The 22,594-nt window shown below is 36.0% G+C and overlaps 1 protein-coding gene across 13 annotated transcripts in view; it reads right to left on the reverse strand.

Moving 5' to 3' along the window:
• BIRC6 (baculoviral IAP repeat containing 6) overlaps nucleotides 1–22,594 on the reverse strand; it is a 223,923-nt gene that overhangs the window by 150,599 nt on the left and 50,730 nt on the right. For 9 of the 13 annotated variants that reach the window (XM_045054707.1, XM_045054701.1, XM_045054710.1 and 6 more), the window contains exons 10-21: nucleotides 17,609–19,003; nucleotides 12,730–12,879; nucleotides 10,511–10,736; nucleotides 9,559–9,719; nucleotides 8,360–8,491; nucleotides 7,734–7,865; nucleotides 5,548–5,726; nucleotides 4,418–4,551; nucleotides 3,479–3,640; nucleotides 3,250–3,381; nucleotides 2,043–2,140; nucleotides 496–643 (exon numbers count right to left, since the gene is read on the reverse strand). In XM_045054707.1, the coding sequence (XP_044910642.1) occupies nucleotides 496–643; nucleotides 2,043–2,140; nucleotides 3,250–3,381; nucleotides 3,479–3,640; nucleotides 4,418–4,551; nucleotides 5,548–5,726; nucleotides 7,734–7,865; nucleotides 8,360–8,491; nucleotides 9,559–9,719; nucleotides 10,511–10,736; nucleotides 12,730–12,879; nucleotides 17,609–19,003 (3,049 nt within the window). The remainder of the gene's footprint in view (nucleotides 1–495; nucleotides 644–2,042; nucleotides 2,141–3,249; nucleotides 3,382–3,478; nucleotides 3,641–4,417; nucleotides 4,552–5,547; nucleotides 5,727–7,733; nucleotides 7,866–8,359; nucleotides 8,492–9,558; nucleotides 9,720–10,510; nucleotides 10,737–12,729; nucleotides 12,880–17,608; nucleotides 19,004–22,594) is intronic. The other 4 variants (XM_019827703.3, XM_045054705.1, XM_045054704.1 and 1 more) reach the window with 2 other exon arrangements.

Below are 22,594 nucleotides of genomic sequence, written 5' to 3' on the forward strand. Positions count from 1 at the left end.
TGATCAAAATCAAGATTTCTCCTCTAAAAAGATTAAAAAATCATGATGTTAAATAAAAATACTTCAAATACTGAAGATCAGGCAAGAACTCAAATCTAACCATTAGCTATTTGTTTCATTATATTGGAAGTTTTTAGAAAAATCAACCAGCAGATGAAGAATAATAGTTAAGGCCTGTAAGCGATTTATATAACTTCAACCACAAAGTTTGAACAGTAGAGAAATTATCTTATGCTTCTTCAATTAACAATAAACACCACTTTTAAGTATTTTAATACAATTGGTCCTCTGAATACTCATCTTCAGGACTGCCAAAATTGTTAAAAGGAATTATTTCAGAGAAAATAGAGGAAAAGAAAACCTTAGACTAATATTTAGAAAAAAGAAAAGCACTTATTAAATTTTTGCAGGCAAATATATATTTTAGCAATTCTGTGCAAAGCTGGTATCATATCCTGAAAGATCCATTATTAGTCACTACATATATTAAAATACCTTGTCTGAAGTAAAGCTTCCATTGGCGTTAGCCTGTCCTGTAACTGTTTGGACACAGCAGTAAGCAAAGATGCACAAGCTGTACTGCACCCAGCCAAATCTTCATCTTTAACATAATTCAGTAAGACAAAATACCAATAGACAGAACCTGAAAACAATAAAAGCAAATCAGTGTTTCTTTTCCTCATTTTTCTCTAACAAAGAGAACATCATATTACATATTTATCAGTAAGTCCCCTTACGAAACAACTTACAAAGAAGGACCACCTCTTTGGAGGACTCTAAGAGGACAGTGACAGGGAATCTCCCATTTTTTAAGAAGTTTATCAAGTCAACCTAGTCATTCAGGTTTTCACTAACTTGAGATGACTCTGAAGGACATTTTAGAATAGCTGGAAAAGTACAGAAAAGTCTTCCAAAAGATCCTCCCTGAAATACTGTTTGGTTTACACTAAAATTTTCAAAAACAATGGATGGCAATGAGCTCCTAGCAAGTAAATATAGTTATGCTATACCGCCAGTTAGACACAGACCAACACAGCTCAAAAGATGATCATCATGGTGTATTCTAAGGCTCTTCTGTAAAATTTGAGATATCTAAGTACACCCCAGAATTTAAGCATCCTATCTTGAAGACCATCCTCAAAAAAAAACAATTTTAAACTGCAAAGACTATTAAAGTGAGCGACCAAGTCCAAAACATCCTACTCTGTAGAACATAAAGTTAACCGTTTTACCCAAAATATGTTCAAGGAAAATATAGATTCTTTATCCAAATTAATGATAATATAACCACTTATCAACTAACTTTGAACAGTTTTTTTCTACAATACCACAAAGATCAAATCCTTGTGAAATATATTTATCTCATTGAGACAACTTGTTGAATAAATTGATTAAACAAAAGACTGTAAAAAATGTCTACAAAAAGATAATGTTAGGTTTAGAAGGGCAAATTAGTAGCTCTTTATAGCAACTAAAATGGCACAAAACATTGAAAATACTTGTAAAATTTTTATTGCTTTATGTATGTGCTATTTTAGGGGGACTGCTTTATAAAGTGCTACTTGATAACTACATTCATTCTTTTGTTTTTCTACATTCATTCTTGAATGGCATGTTTACAGTCTTCAGGTGCTTTAAAAACCTACTGGCCCCTTTTCTAGTTTGCCAAAGTCCCAGCAACCACACACAATACACGCACGGACCATTTTCCTTAGGTCATCTCTCTGCACCTGCTGGCATTTTAGCAAATTTGGGAAGATGTGATCTATAGTCTGTGAACAACCAAACAACTCAACAATTTGAATGAGGTATAGAAAATGTATGAATTGAGACGACTTGCTATTTACTTAACTCTCCCACTTTTCCAACCAGTATTACTGAACAGAGTATCTGCCCACCTTCTCACAATCTGCCAACCCTTAGAGAAGCTAGAGAAAAAAGAGGGGCTAACTGAGGGGAAAATGTTGACTACATAATCTCAAATATATTGTGAGATATTTCCTATGACTACTGTTATTTGTGAGTAAACTAATTTCACATACCACCAGTTGCTGCTGCAGGTAAAAATGACATATTCTCAAGTAAGGCCTTCAACAGAACAGATCCAAATCCTGGTTGACACGGGTCACATTTGCCATTACTGAAAAAATTTAGAAGAAAAAAACTTAAATGTATCACCCAATGTCTAAATTCAATCCTAAACATGCTGTAGTACCTAAAACTAAATTTTACAATGTATTCATACAGATTACAAGAAAAATCTGCCTTAAAGCCCCATATACATGCAGAAAGAACACAAGGACTGATTATACTGAAGGTCTTTGTTACGGTTTTCCTTTGCATTAAACCATTCTCTTCACCAAAAAGGATTAACAAGCAGGCATAGGCATTACTGACTATCAGTTTTTAAACATTTCCTAGATGGTTTAAGTCTCAGGGTCTAGAAGAAAGGTCTACACAATGTTACAAATACACCTGGTAAGAATGTCACGTAACAGGGAATAATGCCTCAGGTGAAGAATCAAACGACAATCAGGGAAGATAAAAGTGGGGGAAGGGTTCCCCTTACAAAACTTCCCAAAATGCTACCAATAAGTAAAGAAGCCTGGTAGACTTCTTTTATTAAAAGACTTATGCAAGTCGACATTTTCCCCCTAAAAACCTAAAATTCTTTCTTAGAATCTCAATAATCCTCAGGGCACCTGAGTGGTTCAGTCGGTTTAGCATCCAACTCTTGATTTCAGCTCATATCATGATATCAGAGTTTGTTCCAGAGTTCAAGCGCCACATTGGGCCTCACGTTGACCTTGGAATTCTCTCCCCTCCCCTGCCCCTCCCCTCCCCTTCCCCTGTTCGTGTTTTTTCTCTCTCTGAAAATAAGTAAATAAACTTAAAAAAAAACAACAAACAAACAACAACAACAAAAAAAACCAAGACTCTTGGGCACCCAGGTAGCTCAGTTGGTTAAGCATCTGACTTTGCCTCAGGTCACGATCTTCTGGTTCATGAGTTTGAGCCTCACATAAGGCCATCTGGCACGCTCTCGCTCTCAAAAATAAATAAATATTAAAAAAAAAAAAAAAAAAAGACTGAGTAACCCTCATCAACTTTCGAGATTTTTTTAACTTATGAAAATTCTTCTGTTATACATTCATTCACCAAGTATCAAATTACACTACAGACACAGCATCACCTATCAAACTATAGCTGCACCTACAAAGTGTACTTTCAACTTAAAAAACCACTAACCTAATGCACAAGGCTAGAAATCGGGCACACTTATGGGCTATGCTGCGTCCCGCCTCAAAGAAGCATACACGCACAATGTCTGAAAGACATTTTCGTGTTTTTGAAAGCAGGCTCTCATTTCCTTCTTTGGAGCTGCAAAACAATAGCAGATGTTTAGACTCATCTTGAACTTCTACTCATAATCTCCAAATAGCTATCATCAGTTGTTAGTAAAATCTTAATTATTAACCTTCCAGGTCCATTCGAATGTACTCCAGCTAACCAACAAAGGGTATCCAACACAAGGCTCTGGGCATGTTCTGTGATTTGGCCATCATCTGCTTTTCTACAAAGAGTGTTAAGAAGCTTCTCGTGAAATTCTGAAAACTGTAACATAGCACATCGTTGCACTCTAAAAAACAGAAGATATAAACACATTAACAACCAAAATAGAACAGTTATGACTAAACCTACCACAACCTGGTTGGTTATTTGAAATCATGAATATCACAATTTAAAATATGTTTTTTAAAATTAAATATTAACAATGGAATGTTGACCTATTAATTTAAGGTTATGGTATTAAAAGGTCAAAACAGCATATAAGCAATACTTCGTTTATAGAAAGTTTTAAAAGAAATGAAGTTTACAATAATGTACTATATTCTGACAAAGAGTGAATAAAACTTCAAATTATATTTATGTCTTTCCTCGTTCTACAAATATTATATTCCTGGTATATACCAAGCACTGTACAGATACCTGGGATAAACCAATGAAGTAGAAAGATAATTCATACCCTCATTGAGATTACAAATACTTAAGTGAAATGGAGACCAAACAAAAATTTTCAAGTAAAAGATTTAAAAATTTTATGTGTGGGGTGCCTGGGTGGTTCAGTTTGTTAAGCGTCCAACTTTGGCTCAGTCATGAACTCGAGGTTACTGAGTTCAAGCCCCAAGTCGGGCTCTGTGCTAACAGCTCAGAGCCTGGAGCCTGCTTCAGGTTCCGTGACTCCCTGTCTCTCTGCCCCCGCCCTGCCCGTCCCCCGCTCACACTTTGTCTCTCACATAAATAAACATAAAATAATTTTTGTTTTCCATTTTACGTGTGTGTGTTAACGTTTATTAGAATTCATCCTTTGTACATTTATTACCAAGAGAATAGCAGAAGAAGGAAATGAGGTTACCTTTCCTTAGAAATTGAAGTTTTCTTAAATCTTCGAATGGTGACTGAGACCTCTTGCAGTAAGTCACAGCCCCGGAGGTTCTCAGATTTGCGGGCGCTACTTGAATTTTCATTCTTAACGTTAGATGATTTTTCCTAAACATACAAAAACAAATAACTCAATGAACAAACAAATGAAACTAAAAAAGCATTTACCATTTAAATAAAGTTTTTTTAAAAAGGAAAATAACTGTATTATGACTATCAAAACAGAAATATCAAATTAAAATGAAAGCTTTTACCCTCATATTCAGTAAATGACTAATTTCCCCCAGTATTTATAACGGGGAAAAAACAAAGGGGCTGTTTTAAAGGCAATAACCCAATGATTATAGATTAGAAAGCCAAAGTCCTGAGTCCAAATCCCAGCCACAGCACTTAGAAGCGATATGAAATATGACAGCTCCCCATCTCCAAGGTTCACTCACTTTCAATATGAAAAATGGAGATAATAATAGCACCTGCTCTGCCTACCTCAGAGTTATTTTGAGGATTAAATCAGATAAAGTACACAGAAGTCCTTGAAAAATTGGAAGACCTATACAAATATAAGATGATTGGTGTTACTGATATTGCTATTGTTGCTTATGAATTAATGATGATAGAGAAACAAAAATCTCCAGAGTTCAGGAAAATCCAAGATTAGACAATTATGAAGAGACTGCATGGTACACAGCTAGTTGTAGAAAATCAACCTTGAAATTAGGATTTATCTCTAACATTACTCCCCAACTTCTCTTCCTGCCTTCTCCCAAATGTTTACCCCAAAAAAAGTGGTGAGTTACCAGTAAAGGACATAGAAACAAACTCTAAAACCTAAATAAAGAGGTATTATGGTCTAAAACAATTACAAAGGGAAATATCTGCTAATAATTAGTCTGCTGAGCATACTTTATAAACGCTTGCTTACAGTTAATTCAAAATAGATTCTTCTTAATTGTATATTTAAAGTCAGTCACTGCAAGGAAAAATTATAAACAAAGTGCCTATTGAAAAATCAATAAAGGGTCATACTACTTCAAGAGTGTGTCAGATCTTGTCCACCATGTCTATAATAGCACTGCTGTAGTTCAAAATGGCACAGCTGCATACCTTGCCTGCTGCAACTTTTGCCAAGAGTGAAGCAAGTGAATAACCCTTGTTACTCTGGTGTTTTAAGGATGGAAGTCTTACTACCGGGCGTATACCACCATTACAGATCTCATCGGTTCCTCTTTCATTTACTGCCTTGACGTGGATTAAAAAGGAACGGTATTTTCCTCCTGCCATACCTAGAGGAGCCAACACAGAATGGGAAAAATAACCAAATCACCAAAAGAACGAATTGTTTTTCACCTTAACAGAGCAAGTTATGTAATTAATTCCACAAATTTTCAAATTATTGAGTCTAATCACTGAATAACCTTCATATGTTGGTAGCAAAATAACAAAAAGCACAGGGGCTATACCAACAACAGAAGACAGAAAATTCTGACTAAATGTTACAAACATTTTGCATATCTTTCCCTGGCGAAATGATACATTTTAATAACATTTTGTCAACTATGGGAAAAACACAAAGATAAAACTACCTTTCAGTGAGCACCACTGATCGATAATGGAAGGTATCATTCTGTGAATGCATCCGGTCCTCTTACACACACACGCACACAGACATACGCACATATACACGAGCACAAAAAGCACATGCTTTGGCGTCACGACCTGGGTCTGAATAATGGCTCAGTTATTTATTAGACATGTGCCCGATAATCTCCTGTGGTTCAGTTCCTTCAAATGTAAAATGGGAATAAGGGTACCTACCTCAAAAGTACCTAAAACACAATTGTGCATGGCACAAAGAGAGTACTCAATAAATACTGGTCGTTACTGTCACCAGTACATTTTGCTTCCTTTTAACTAAACTGAGATCATACCACACAATCCATATGTAAAATATACTGCAAAAATAACCTCAAATTAATACACTCACCAGTAAACCATCAGCCTATTGTTATCTCACAGGTATTAAATCCTTCTGTAATTACAAAAGCTACCTTTGTTGTTTTCCACTGATCCACCTGCCTACTGTGCTAACATTACACTGTTATAATCTTATTGTTGTGTTATTACTCTTTGTTTTAGTATCTGACAAGACCCTCCCTCTCTGTTTTCTTTTTCCAAACCTCTTTGACCCAGATCTTCCTTTTACTCTAAAAATTTAGCAATCATTTTCTCCAGTACCAAAGATTTCTGGAGAATATGGAAAGGAAAAAAAAAAAACATCTTCAGTAAATTCTAGGAAAGTTAACACTTTTAAATTTCGTCTTTTGAAATACATGTCATATAATTCCACCCTCCATTTTGTCAAAGCCAACATCTTTATATTCATATACAAATTTACGTTAAACAGTCTCATTCAACAAAAGTTAAGTTATACTCTCAGCAATACAAGAGATCTTATTAGTCTTGCTCACTGCTGTACCCCAGCACGTAGCATTACACACAAGATGTCATAAACTTAATGAATGAATGAGCTGTAGTCAAGAGAGCACATTAAAACTCGTATAGAACACATACTATGCATCTAACGGTAAATGTGTAAATGTGGACAGCTATTACGAAGGGAATGTACACAAATGAAAACTGTTGTTATTTAGGTGGTGAGGTACTTTCTGGCTTGAGGAAGGATCACCACATCCCATCCCACATCCAAACTTACTTTAATAATCTAGGTAGGTACTTTGTTGGCTTTTTTAATTTACTGGGAAATGAAGGCTGATATATAAACATCCTACTACTGTCATATCTATCATCTACATAAGAGCCAATTACTTTTAAATACACATTAATTAAAATGTGTATATGTGAGAAACTCAATAATTACATCTGATGTTATCAAAACTCTTCTATAAAAACCCTCAAGAGGAAATATTACAACAATAAAAATAAATAAATAAAATACAACAAATCAAGACAGAGAACTCTAAGTTGACGGGAAAGGCAACCATGCCAGAACATGTCACCTGGTTACTCAAAAAAGCTCTGCTATATCACACTAAGTCTGCAAATATTCATTTTTTTATGCTTTCTCAAAAAGTACTGAAACCTCCAGAACACAGAAAGTAGTATCAGAGTCACTTCTGAGAAGAAGGGACCTCAGTTATCAGGAAACTGATGCAACTATTAACGCAAATCCCAAACAAAAAAGTATCTTAGTTTTGTGAGACCAGTTTAAAAAAATATATTTCACATTTGTGGGATTATCTATCCTGCTTTCGTAAAATATGTTACTTCACCTTTAACAAGTTTGGGGCTTGTTAATGTCAACATCCCAGCATGCCCTGAGAGATCAAGGCCACTAGCAAGCCATACTGGTCCACACAGAATGTCTTCTTTGTGATCTTCTAAGAATGGACACAATCTAAGACCTAAAAAGAAAAAAAACATCATTTTCTTTTAAATTAGCTTAGAACTTAAAAATAAGTAATAAGCAAATATCTATCCCATTTATGATACCACCACACAATATACCATAATTCGAATGTGTTCAAGTAAGAATTCGCTATCATGCTAAGGAAATATAGTCAAAGATCTGATATATTTTCACATATCTGACATATGTTGCTTTCCATTCCCATATTATTTACATTCACCTTGATTTTCCAAAAATATTATAAAACCATGACATGATTTTAAATCTTGGGATATTAAAAAACAAGAATGCAAGTATTAGCGCAGCTGTGTTCACAAAGATGAGCTGAAAGTTAAAGCATATTGCCAAAGCGGAATTACAGGTTATTTTTTAATTGTATTTTTAAAACCATGTTTTTGCAAGCCATAAGGAAATCTTTGCCCAACATGATGCATTTTGGATCACTATTCCTTTTACTGTCATGGACAACAGCTCTGTAATTTCACTCACACTGTGATTCCTCTACATCCATGTGCTGCATTTCTTCATTCAAATCAACCAGGGACGGTTTCCCATTTTGTTCCACTTCAATGTTAAGAGCTGGAGACAAAGGAAAGGTGATCTGCCTATCTACTGCTGTTTCTAGAGGATAAAAATATTAGTAAACTTAATTTTGCTTAATATCAATAATTTATGTGCCTGAAATTCTAAAACCTTGTTATATTGGGAACTACTGTGATTTTTATCACAGATGCTACAAAATGGTTGTCAGAAGAAGAAAAAAATTAGGTCCCATTGTTTCATACACTATTCTCTCTTTTAATGGAATTCAATATTCACCTGAGAAATAATGTGCTAGCAACTAAACTAAAAGTTCATACCCAAGGCTGCAGAGTACAAACACCTGCAAAGTTTTCAAAACACCAGTGCCTAAATCCTAGACCCAATTAAAATAGAATCTGTCATGATTCAAAAAAATGCACCCCCCCCCCCACACACACACACACACACACGCACATGCACGCACATGTACATATGTATTTTTGAAAATAAGGAATTTTTCGTGTTTCATTGTTTCTACCCCCTGGTGTAAAGCAGCCATGTGATATGGTAATATGAAATTATCTCCAGCCTTTTAAATTAACCGATTAAGCAGTAAACACCAGACAGTAACGTCTAGTTCCCAACATGTTACATGTGTACAATCTATTCAACGAACTTAAAATACCAAAGTCTGAACTTGTAAAAAAAAAAAAAAAGCAAATAAAGTTGGGTATATTTCTGGCATTACGTGGAAGGCTGAGTTTCACCAATAGTCTTAAGAGTATATGACTTCATTAACAAAGTTCTTTTCCCAATTGGGTCTCCACGTAGGAAGAAACACATGTAAGTCTAGTAGTGATGAAAGTGAAACTAATTTAGAAAGGAACTAACTGAATTTCCCAAATAGCATAATTACATTATTCCAGTTTATGCATTTCCATACAATACTGAACTACCAAAAACCTCTAAAATGTTCTAGAAGTAACTTTTTCTAAAATAAAATGACCAGGAGCAGAGCAGAAAACAAATATGGGGGTAGGGGAGAGAGCAGAGAGGAGGCAGGGGAGGGATATGAAACCTAGACAGTCAAGCTGAAAATCAGTTTGTTTGTTTTTTAAAGAAATAAACTGCAAAATCTTCAAATATAAATTCTGATTCATTCTTACCATTGACTTTCCCTAAGCCCGGAGCTTTATTTTTCAGCAGTGTCACTTGTATCTGCGGAATATTGGTGATGTTTGAGTTCAAAACAAATTTGAAGTCCACATGTCCAACCATACAGGCTTTAGGTAGAACCAATTCAAACACATGTTCATCCCAGCTATTGCTGTCAAATAAGGGGGAAAATGCTAAATACAGCAAAAATCTTTCACTGACCAAAACCACATTGTCATTAACACTTTTCATATTCTTGGATTTGCAGCCTCCAACAAAACTCAGTGCCTCTCAATGGGATCAAGAGAGAAGACAAGCAGCTCCCAAAACAGAGGTTAATCTTAGCGCAATAATTGATCTTACCTTAGAAAGTGACACCTACCCTGTGAACTGAACATTACAATAAACCCTGTTTCTTACACTATGGAGCATTATGCATCAGAATTGTCTGCAGATTCCTGGGCCCCACCCGAAATCTATGAGTGGGGTCCCAGGAATCTGCATTTTAAAACAAGAACTTTTTGGGGCGTGTGGGTGGCTCAGTCAGTTAAGTTTCTGACTCTTGCCCTTGGCTTAGGTCATGATCTCACGGTCTGTGGGATCGAGCCCCACACCACGCTCTGCGCTGACAGCTTACTGTCTTTCTATCCCCACTAGGATAGAAATTCCAGCGACAACCATATTACTAGTGTCTACAGGAGTGACTGCACAAAGCAACCATTTATCTATCTAGTAAATCAACTTGTGAACTGAGTGACCAAACTAATTGCAATGGTGGATTACTCTCACTATTTTATCCTACAACTAAGAATATAGAAATTTCCAAAATTAAGGTGACAAATGAGAAGAAGAAAGTTATTAATAGAAAAAGTTAAGAGAAACAATATATTTAAGAATTTTATGTTGCCTCTAACAAATATATAATGTAGACTTAAAATTTAATACCCTGAAACAATGTTTTACCTGTCAGTCTGTAGTTTCCAAGTTCTAGTATGCTGAGCAGCATCTCCGTGGTGTTGCTGATGTAAATGTTGAGGATGCCTCCTTTGCTGCTGTTCTTGCTGAACTTCTACCCAGCATGGAGGAACAGTGGCTGAAAACCGTGGGGTCAAAGTCTCAAAGCGGGTTAACTCCACTAGAGATGTCAGGATGTCAAGGGTGAATGGCTGGTCCACCAATAAATCAACTCCTTAACAACAGTAAATATTGAATTTGAAATAGGTTTTTAAAACAAAGTAGTTTTAATCTGTTTTCTGTCTAATCAATTACAACAACTGCAAAATATCCTGAAAGGTGTTATATATATATATATATATATATATATATATATATATATATATACACACACACACACACACGTATATGTACATATATACACACACGTATATGTACATATATACACACACACACGTATATGTACATATATGCGTGTGTGTGTGTATATATGTGTATTGTGTGTGTATATATATACATATATATATATATATTTTTTTTTTTTTTTTAATTTTTCAGAAAGACAGAGACAGGTCAAATAGAGGAGGGGCAGAGAGAGAGAGAGAGGAAGAGAGAAAATCCCAAGCAGGGTCTGCGCTGCCAGCAAAGAGCCAGACATGGGGCTCAAATTCACGAAACTTGTGAGATCAGGATTTGAGCCAAAACCAAGAGTTGGACACTTAACCAAATGAGCCACCCAGGTGCCTCTCTTGAGAGTTATTAATGAGAGCTAAGAGATCTACAGGCAAATGAATAAACTAGCACTGACTACATAATGGCCACAATGAAAATCCACTTGAATATTTTAGATTACAGACAGGGTACCTCTTACTGGACAAACCCAAACTCAACCTGTTAGAAGAGCCTTGACTGGGGTGCCTGGGCGGCTCAGTCGGTTGAGCATCCAACTCTTGATATCAGCTCAAGTCATGACCCCAGGGTTGTGGGATCGAGCCATGAGTTGGGCTCTGTGCTGAGCATAGAGTCTGCTTAAGATATTCTCCCTCTCGCTCCCTCCCTCCCTCCCTCCCTCTCTCTCTCTCTCTCTCTCTCTCTCTCTCTCTCTCGCTTCCCCCTTCTAGCCTTCTCCCCTGCTTGTGTGTTCTCTCAAAAATAAAAATAAAAATAAAGAGAAAAAATAGTCCTGACTGAGCTCTAACCAGCCCTAAGTTAATAAGGGCAACAAAAGTAGTGCTGAAAGGCAAGCCAAATCTGTATCAAACCAATAAACAACTTTTAGACTTTGTTATTTACAAAACAAAATGCTAAGCATCAGTAAGTACATAACATCTGCCCTTTTTTACTTCATAAAAAAGTAATTTTAAAAAGGCAAAGCTATACTGATGGCAAATAAATACTTACAAGCTAAAAGCTTAGGGAATAAAATGTGTTAAGAGCTAAGGGTAAAACATTAACAGCACTAACAGCATTAACTGTGGAAGCACAAAGAAGAGTTTAGGGTAACATGTAAACAGCATGAAATGGAATCATATACTTAAGAAATCATGAAAAATTTATTGTAACTAAACACAGAGAATAAAATTATAGAGTTACTTCAAAGAAGTCCACAAAGCAAATTAGAATTTCAACAGGAGTAACATGTTAGCATTACTTTTTCTGAAAAAGCAGCACTGGAGGGCAGTATAGAAAGAACATAGGAGAAGACGTACGAACAACAAACAAAAACAAACCTGTGTAATGATGCACAATGGGGCAACAAAAATCTGAATATCGTGCCCCAGGGAGAGAGTATTTTTTTAGCTTTTCAATTCCAGTAGTGATATTAGTAATATTAGCCACTCCATTGATTTTATACTCACTTAATGAACTCCTCTATTTCATGCTACTTCCCTCCCTAACTACACCAAAAGCTCCTTAATGGCCAAAATTGTGTTTTTGCCTCTTAGGTGACATGGCCAATATTGGCCAACCTACCACAGGTGAAAAAGCATTTTTTATTTTAATGTTTACAACAATTTCTAACTACAGAAAAAAATAGTGATATATAATAAACAAAATCAAGCCTAGTAAAAGAATGGCAACCAGGAAATGAATTCCCTCAACTAAGTAACCAACAGTTGACTGTAAAAACTGAAAGAATGTTTAAGATTATTTAAGTAAGAATCAGAAACCTTTGAACATCACAAGAATTTCTGTTTTAAGAGTCATTTAAAAACTCAGTATCATACCTGAAATGCCAGGACTTGAAGGATTTGATAAAGGTTTGGAACCTTCTGAAGATGGTTCTATTCCTTTAGAAAGAGCTCCATCCACTAGTATATCAGCTTCATCAATATCGTCACAAGCTCCTCCAATTTGGAGAAAATGAAGCTCACCGCCTACAGTGTAGTAAAATTTTATCAACAAAGGCACACAGAGTATGGGTAAACATACAAGTGCACACTACATAGGTAAGAAACTTAACTTAGTATCATTCAACAGGCAGATAAAGGGGGCTGCCAAAGTGACTTATCTCCCAGAATTTAGAAATTAAGTTGACAGGGCACTTCAAAATGAAAATTTAATAAAGAAAATGGCAAACACATAAACATATATGAAAACAGTTATTTACCTAGTACTAACTACATGTAAAACACTACCTTAAATGCTTAAAAATTCATTTAATCTTCACAAAAACCCTTGAGATAAGGACTATTACTGTGACCACTTTACAGATAAGGAAACTGATACACCAGCTCTGTATCTCAGAAGTAACGAAAATAGTCTTAATTTTTTGAAGTATTCATAATGAAATAAATTCAATTTCTATTTTTTATATCTCTCACATAAAAAAACTGAAAGCAAACTTAGCAAATATTTAAGACAAAAATCAATGGATAAAAGTATATTCTAACAAAAGTATTTAGAGATTCACTTCCACCATGACAGAACAGAGAATAAGGAAGATGATAAATCCACTTCCTGAAAACCAACTACAAAGCTAGACAAAACTGTCCTTCAACCAGGGTGGGTGGGGCAAGCCATGAAAACCAGGACTGCTACTGCAGAGAGGACAGCTGTCAGTTTAAAGGGCTCCGTCGCAACAAAAATGAGGTGTATCAGCTCTGCTACCTGAAGTCAAGACCCTGTCTGGAGCAAGCAAAGCACTTAATAGAAAGTTGTAAGAAGTGAAAAGAAACATAGGGGGCTTGGTAAACTCTCCACATACTACACAAGGATCAGAGGTTGTACACATGTGTAGCAAAACCAGACCCGGCCCAAGCTATCCATATATTCTCAGTCAACTAAGTCCCATGCATATGCAGAAAAGATGTGAGAGGGCATAACATAAAATAAAAACAAAGAAAACAAAAGCCAAGGCACACCTGGATACAGACTTACTGGTGAGGTTACTTAGGCACAATCACTTATCAAAATCTTTGGCTGACCACTAAGCCACGTGGACACAGAGGAAACAAACGAATAATTTAAAAATTAAAACCAGGGGGGTAAAATGACGAGAGACGTGACTGCAAGACTGAAAAGAAACAAATTACAGAAATATAGTCCTGGTGGGTTAGCAAACAAAGCAACAACAACCTCCAAAGTGGGGGGAATCAGAATCCAGAATTCTACAATGTTATTTAAAACGTTCAGTATTAAATTAAGAATTGTAAGACATGTGAATAAAGAGTGACCCATGCCTAAGGAAAACAAAAATCACTGAGAAATATCTCTGAGTTCCCAAGATTTAGATTTGGCAGACAAGGACTTCAAAGAAGCCACTGTGAATATTTTTACAGAATAACAGGAAATCAGGTATGGAGAATTACAGGAACAAATGGTGGAAATGACTCAACAAGTGAAGAATCTCAACAACAAAAAATTATTTTAAAGAACAAAAGGGAAATTCTGGAGTTGAAACATAAAATTCCTAAAATGAAAAGTTCACCAGAGAGACTCAAAGCAGATTTGAGATGGCAGAAGGAATCATAAAATAAAAACTGAGTATAACTAATTAGCCAATCTGAATAAAAGAAAAAGATTTTTTTTAAGTGAAAATCATCTCAGATACATAGGACAGATCGAGTATAAGAGGGTACATGTAATGGGAATTCCAGAAAAAAGAGAAGAGAACAAGGCAAGGGGGAAACTGATGAAATACTGGGAAAAAACACCCAAATTTGAAGAAAAACATTACACTGCAAATCCAACCAATTCAATGAACTTCAAGTAGGAGAAATACAAAGAGATTCACAGATACCTATGTTATAGTCAAACTGCTCCAAGTTACTCAATGAGAAAATCTTAAATGCAACAAGCTAAATATGACCCATCAGGTGGAATAACTACGATGCAAAACGAAACAAGTGCAGAAATAGTCAACCAATAACTCTACATTCAGTACTACCCTCAACGATGAAAGAAAACAATACCAATACCAAATTTACACACACACACACACACACACACACACACACACACACACACACGTACCAGAAATGATAAGGTGGTAAACACAATGTATATTTTTTCTCATTTCTTTGAAAACTTTTCCCAAAGACAAAGATGGTAGAAAACAACTTTTTGGTTGGGTTTATAACTTATCTAAATGTAAAATATATAAAACCATAGTGGCACAAGAGGACAAGAGAAAAAAGATCAAAGTATATTTTACTAGAATTAAGTAATTAGCATTATTCTAAAGTAGACTGTGACAAATTAAATCACTAAGAACAGAACTCCAAAAAAAGTATTTAAAAAACAATATATAAACACAGGAAGCAGTAACGTCACACCAAACAGCTGAGTGGGAAGTTCTAGGTAGGGAGCTCTAGAGGTCAGCTACTGAACTAGAAAGAGCGACTGAGAAATCAACTATTTCCGAACTCTGTAACCCAACCAGAAACAGCAATCAGAGGATGCTTCATAAAAGGAAAAGCTGCTGATCTTCCCTGAAAGTAGAAGCCACTGCCACCCCCCATTCCTCAGCCCTGTGCCAGCCATGGGGAAAGTGGCCCACACTTCTGGAGTGGCTGGCTGGTGGCAGGGTGGCCAGCAGTGACCTTATTTCCTTGTTTCACATACAGGTATATGTATGTGTATGTATATTCTATTTGTGAACTTTAATCAAACACAGCCGCATCAAATCTACCTTTAAGTACATTATTACTATTTGAAATTAACTTACAACATTAGTTATAGATTTTAATCAAAAGGTTCAATAATTCTCCATGAGACGAGTTTTATGTTATCTGAATATACTCTTAGGACAGTGTCATGTCCATCTGATTCAGTCTGCAAACCTTTTTACAAATTTTACAACTGCTTTATGGACTGTCCTATACATTTTAACACATCAACTTTTCTTTCCTCTTTTTTGTTACTAATTTTTCAAATGCATCTTCATCAGTTAATCCTTGAAGAACTAGGGGATAATTTTCAAAGTGATTAATTTCACAGGCTTTTTCTTGTCCTTCGATTCATCTGGATACGTTCTCTCTCACATGAGATCAATTCCTAGAACTTTTCATTGTCCAAACTCCAAGAACACATTAACCTGTTTAAACACTACTTCTCCTCTGACTCACCAAAAGCATATCTCATCAAATAATTAAAATCATTAAACCCTGACTGCACTTCTGGAAAATATTAGTATCTTACACAGATGTGCCCTGGGGCAGGGTCACTCAGGTTTCAAATCCACTCTGGATGGCCTATGGCAAAGTAAAATTGTTTTCATTTTTAAAATCTTTCACATTCAAAGATTCCAAAAGCCTCAATGTACAAGACTTTGGCTTTTGTTACATTCTGGCAATATAATGTAGTTTAAGCACCCGGACAACAGATACCCCAGGTATGAATGCTGACTCTCATTTATTAGCTCTGTGACTTAGGCAAGTTACTTAACCTCTCTTTCCTTCAGTTTCCTTATCTGTAAAATGGAGACAGTAATTGTATATACCTCATAAAGTTGGCACGATGACTAAATAAATTAAAGGAAGTAAAGTTCTCACAACAGTGAACAGGCACATACGTAATCAATGAATTCAAGTTATCCTTTATACCACATAGTATTTTAATGATTTTTCTAAACTTTATTAACTCTAATTCAAAGTTTTATTGAAGTTATTCTGCATTGCTCATTTTTTAAATTAATCTATTTGGATTTTGATGTTATATCAAGATTTTTCTTCCCCTTATTTCACTAGATGTATTCCAAACAAGGCAATCTGAATGAACCACTATATTCACCACTACCCTTCTTGGCCAAACTCTTGGAATCTTTATGAAAGTGAGGAAAAACTCAGGTTACTTCCTCCCAAGAACCACAAGTGAGATGGATAACTTCCTCACACCCAGTTCCTCTCTGAAGCACCAGTTACAGTTACCTGGGTTTCAAACATCTCCTGGCCCAAAACTCCTACTACACTATCAATAGGAGTATTCATTGTGCCTATTATGATCAGCAATCCTTTTCAAAAACGGCTTTATCTTTCCAACTTAAAATATATAAAATAAGAAAGGAGAAGGGAAAATGCACACTGTTTGTATGGGGCCTCAGATGTTGCAAAACTGATTTAACTATCAGCCAAAGGTTGGGAGTAAATCAGACAAGGAAAGTTTATTTGGCAAAACTAGTAATTTGTTAAATATTTTTATTTCAGGAGGAAATAATGACCAGTATATGCTCTATGCCAAAAACTGTACATACATTATCTCATTGAATTCTAAGAAGCCTAAAAACAGGCCTTCTGATCCTCATTTATAAATACACAAAGGTTTACTGAGTTCAAAGTAACTTGCCCAAGGCCACAAATTTGAGCAGATGCAGAGTCAGGACTCACAGAAACAACAGCAGGTTATTTTCTTGAGGTTAAAGCAGAGAAGATACTTTCTGAGAGACTTATTAACTTATTTACAATTAGAATCCTTACCTAGGGCAGTAGAAAAAAGTTTTAAAATGTTAAAACAGTAGAAAGATTTACCACTTCATTCTAAAAAAAAAAACATATTTCACTGCATCTATATGGATCTAAAATTCATACTAGGTATGCACATAAGTGAATGCCACATATACAGATTTTATAAGATTTGTAGAAGAACCAAACAAACCCATCTGCTTACCTTTGGTGCATGCACACAGCCTGTCTGTACCCGAGCAGTAAATGACAGAAACAAATGTGTCCTGTTCTTCAGTGCCCTCCTTTTTGGGAGGTTCCACTTTGGCCAAAATTTCAAAATTTGAAAGATCTAATATTTTTACATATCCTCCCTGAGTGGTTATTACCAGGTGTCCAAGAGTAGAAATATCAGCCTTTTTTTCTCTTTCAATGCCATTCTTTGAAGTTAACTGCATTTCCTCAACAGGCTCCTCACAGTCATCTTCTCGATTATCCAATATATCTGGTGGAAGCAAAATGAGCGAGGTAATTGTGTCCTGGGGGTCTTTGATATGTTGGATTTTTATTGGCTCCTCTTCTAAAGTCACTATCCGAGTGGCATAATTCATTTTATAAAGTATTAAATATCCACCACTAACGTTCCTCTGCTCAGGCTGAATTATCAAAGGAGTCTGTACGTCTGCTGGTGATTCATGTTGGATTACACTAATATTTGCACCATTCACTACAGCAAGATTTGATTCCAGCTCGCCTTTCCGTCTATTACATAGTGCAGAGTTTAATTTATTTAAATTATTCAAGGCCTCTACTTGATTTATTGCACTCAAGGATTCAACAGGGCATGTCCGTAGTCCTACCAACAAATGAATTCCATCAGCACAAGGAGTTATGGAGTCTATACAAAGATTCTCCTCCTCTGCAAACTTTGGCAGCCTCAAGCACTGAACCAAAGTCCCAGGCTTGGGAAACACAGAGTTCCACTTCTCAGAATCTGGAGAGGTAAGGTTGGCTGCTGCATCTGCAAACTGCTGAATATAAGTCACAGGAGGATCCTGCAACAACAACTGCTCCTGACTATCCAGCTCCATTTCAATAATCTGTGGAACTGTAAAACCATCATCATGCAAACTTTTACTCATTATATTGTTCATCTGTGAAAATATTTTTCCTGCTTTCTCATCAGATTCCTTGATACTATAAAGAAGCAAAATGGGTAAAGTCCTCCTTACCAGAGGAGAATTTAATTCTGAATTAGTACAGGACTCATTGTCAGTTGACCCTTGTTCTGATATACTTTCACCCTGAGTTCTGCTTAAACCATCCAGTGACCTGTGAGAATTACTACTAATGGGTGAGGTAGCAGGAGATTTATATGTTAATAAACCTCCAGCTAATAAACAAGGAAAGGGAATGTTGTGTTGTTCCTGGTGCTTTTCCTTTGTCTTTTCACTCTTAGAGTTTGTTAAGCAAGGATTTGCCCCAAGTTCTTCAAGATCCTTAACAGTATCTTCAAGCACATTTGCAACAATCTCCCACTGGAGTTTTTCAGGCTGCTGGAGAATGCTGAGTGCTGTTATATCAAGGCTCACTTCCATGGCTTCCTTCTGTGATGTGTGCCCTTTGAAAAGGAACAATATTCATTAGAATTGGCCTTGAGAATGCAAATCAAAAATCTTTAGTAGGGGCACCTGGGTGGTTCAGCTGGTTAAGCGTTTGACATCAGCTCAGGACATGATCTCATGGTTCATGGGTTCGAGCCCCACATCGGGCTCTCTGCTGTCAGCACAGACCCTGCTTCTGATCCACTGTCTCCCTCTCTCTGTCCCTCCCCTGCCTCAAACTCACTTTCTCTCTCAAACATAAATATTAAAAAAAAAGAAAAAATCTTTAGTATATGGGGCACCTAGGTGACTTAGTTGGTTAAGTGTTCAACTCTTGGTTTCAGCTCAGATCATGATCTCACGGTTCGTGAGTTACATACAGCCCCATGTCGGGCTAAGCACGGACAGTGCTGGGCCTGCTTGGGATTCTCCTCCTCCCTCTCTCTGTGCCCCTCCCCTGCTCACTCACCCTCTCTCTCTCAAAATAAATAAACTTAAAAAAAAATCTTTACTATAATGCTTTCATTAATTTTCTTTTTTTACACATCTAATCAGTGCATTATAATTACATAAGTGGAAGAATTTTAAGTATTTAAAGGGAAGTTAACCAAATCCGATATAAATTTACTGAGGAAAACCACTGAGGCCATTTAAGAGAGTCAAAATCATTTTCAAGTCAGAATATATTCTCCTGACAATGTAAGCAAACCTTCCTCCCTTTTTAATTTAGGAGAATGGTTAAAGAATGGAGACATTATTGGCATCAAAATAATACTCTGCCCTTCAATTCTAAACCAAAAAACACTGCATACCATTATAACTGTCACTTAATCACTTTATAGAATATCCACGAAGTGTTATTATAGGGTCAGTTCCTTCTCCTTTACCATTTAAAAGGAGTCATAGCATCCTCTACTCTCTCCCACCCTACCATGCTAATTATCAGTTGATTATCATAGTACACAATGTAACTCTAAGCTCAGCTTAGAAAAAAATTATAACTACGAAGGAAAAGTTCCAAAAATATGTCATTTTAAAGAGAAGCATAAATGTCTTCTGTGTTATCTGCTAATTTATACTATGTTTAGAGTCAACTACATTACCCCTTAATGAATGACCTTTTGTGTACTGTGTGCTCTTCAAGCTGCCCCCTTATAAAGAGCACAAAAGTCATTTCTCAGTCTCAACACTCCAAACATGCCATGTCTCTCTACACACAACCCTGTAAGAGAGGTCACTCAACCCTTAAACCAGATATAATCTCTTGATACTGAACTGAAAGTCTGAACCAATCTGCTTTTTTCTCACTTGCAAAAAATACTATCAATCAGGCGACAACATTATTAGCAACGATAACAGCTAAGTATTTATGACAAAGAAAAAAAACAGTGGAACTGGCTTTATAAATTTAGATAAGAATACAAAAGAGTAAAGGAAATAAATATAAAATAATCAAGGAAACTTGCATGAAAGTTTGAAAGCTGCCCAAGTAAAAGAACATGCAAGTGAGATTCATGGAACATCATACACTTAACACTGAAAGTTCTGTTCACACCATTTCTGTTACTAAATCATCTACTACTTCTTCAAAATGCTCAGTGACAGCTTTATCTATTATTTCCCATTTTCTGAGGATAATCTTCTCACTTCAAATAATGTCACTTTTATGACCTAAAAATGAAACCATTTCTAGTTAAACAGAAAAAAATTTTGATTATACACTCAGCAATTTAATTGTCCTAATGGAACTGCTCATTTATTTAACCACTCATTTGGCTACAGTCATATGCAGTCTGTCCATACTGCCATGTATTAAGTCTAATTTAGATGTGAATTTAAATTTGAAATTAAAAGCTGACAGTAAGATTCTGATAACATGTAGTACGCTATAACCAATCTTGAGGATGCTCAACTATTAACTGAACTAAACTGAAACTTTTTAAATTATTTATTTTAAGTTATGGTCAGAAATCTATTTTAGTTTGTCTATCTACAGAGACATAAAAACAAAATAACCATAATTTACATACATTAACACACATTTAAGAAATAGAAGGTGGGAGGCACCTGGGTGGCTCAGTCAGTTAAGTGTCCGACTTCAGCTCAGGTCATGATCTCACGGTTCGTGAGTTCCAGCCCCGCGTCAGGTTCTGTGCTGACGGCTCAGAGCCTGGAGCTTGCTTTGCATTCTGTGTCTCCCTCTTTCTCTGCCCCTCCCTCACCCATGCTCGCTCGCTCTCTCTCAAAAATAAAAACACTAAAAAAAATAGAAGGTGGGACTATTAATAAAGAAAGGCAATACAAGAAGTGGCATTATTACTCTGCTTCTTCCCAACTACTTAAGCATTCTATTTCAGAAGACTGACAAAGCACGGTAACAACTGTCAGTACAGTAAGAAAATCTGTTATCTCATCTCATAAATTCTCAAAACTACTGGACTACCAAACAAGTGTTTATACTATACACCTACAAACAGACTGCAATACAATATTGTCCTGATAATCATTTTGGGAAACCAACAGTTCTATATGCCAAACCTCCTGAGGGTAGCAACGAGGTTTTACCGAAGTATTTTTCTAAAACTATCAAATTTCAGTTTGAACTCCTCTTCAATCTCCTGTCACACACTCTTCCCACTCTTTACAAGAAGCAATATATCCTTACTACTATTACCTATATCCTCGGTAATATTGCCCAAAGGCCAAACTTTTCTCTCTGACATCATCTAGATAACTTCAAAAGTCATAACCTTCACATGAAAACAGGTAAAAGTCTCTTAGTCTCCATCACATTTTTGAAATTAAGAAATACATTCCACAATTCTTCAGACCACATCATTCACTTTGATGGGAATCATCTAAAGTTGGTAAATGTTAAGTTTTGAAATAGCATCTATGACTTATTTTAGATACCTCAGGAAAAGAACACATCTTCTGTTCATATCACAAGCTTCCATAAACTCACCAATAATCGTTCAATATAATAAAATTAACTTAGAAGATACAGTAATCCCCCCTTCTTAGGCGGGGGATATGTTCCAAGATCCCCAGTGCACACCTGAAACTGTGGATACTATCGAACCCTATATATATTACATTTTATTCATATACATACATATGATAAAGTGTAATTTACAAAAGAGGCACACTAAGAGATTAACAGCAACAGCTAATAATAAAATAGAACAATTATAATAATATCCTGTAATAAAAGTTATATCAATGTGGTCCCCCTCAAAATATCTTACTATACTGTACTCACTCTTCTTGTGATGACGTGAGATAAAATGCCTACATGAGGAGATGATAAAATGCCTACAGGAGGAGATGAAGTGAGGTGAATGACATAGGCACTGTCTCGTAGCATTATGGTACTACTGACCTTCTGACCACGTCAGAAGGAAGGTCTGCTTCAGGATGGACCACAGGTAACTGAAACCATGGAAAGCGAAACCACAAGTAGGAGGGAGGGGACTACTGTACATATTTTCCTACAAATGAATTAACTAGTTATAAATCCTACAAGGAGGGAATTAAAAATTTTGAACCAGAAGGAGTTTTTTCTCTTACCATAGCTACCTTTTAATACTACATATGGACAACAATCC

The sequence above is a fragment of the Felis catus genome, chromosome A3 (assembly GCF_018350175.1).
Source record: "Felis catus isolate Fca126 chromosome A3, F.catus_Fca126_mat1.0, whole genome shotgun sequence".
Taxonomy (NCBI): Eukaryota; Metazoa; Chordata; class Mammalia; order Carnivora; family Felidae; genus Felis; species Felis catus.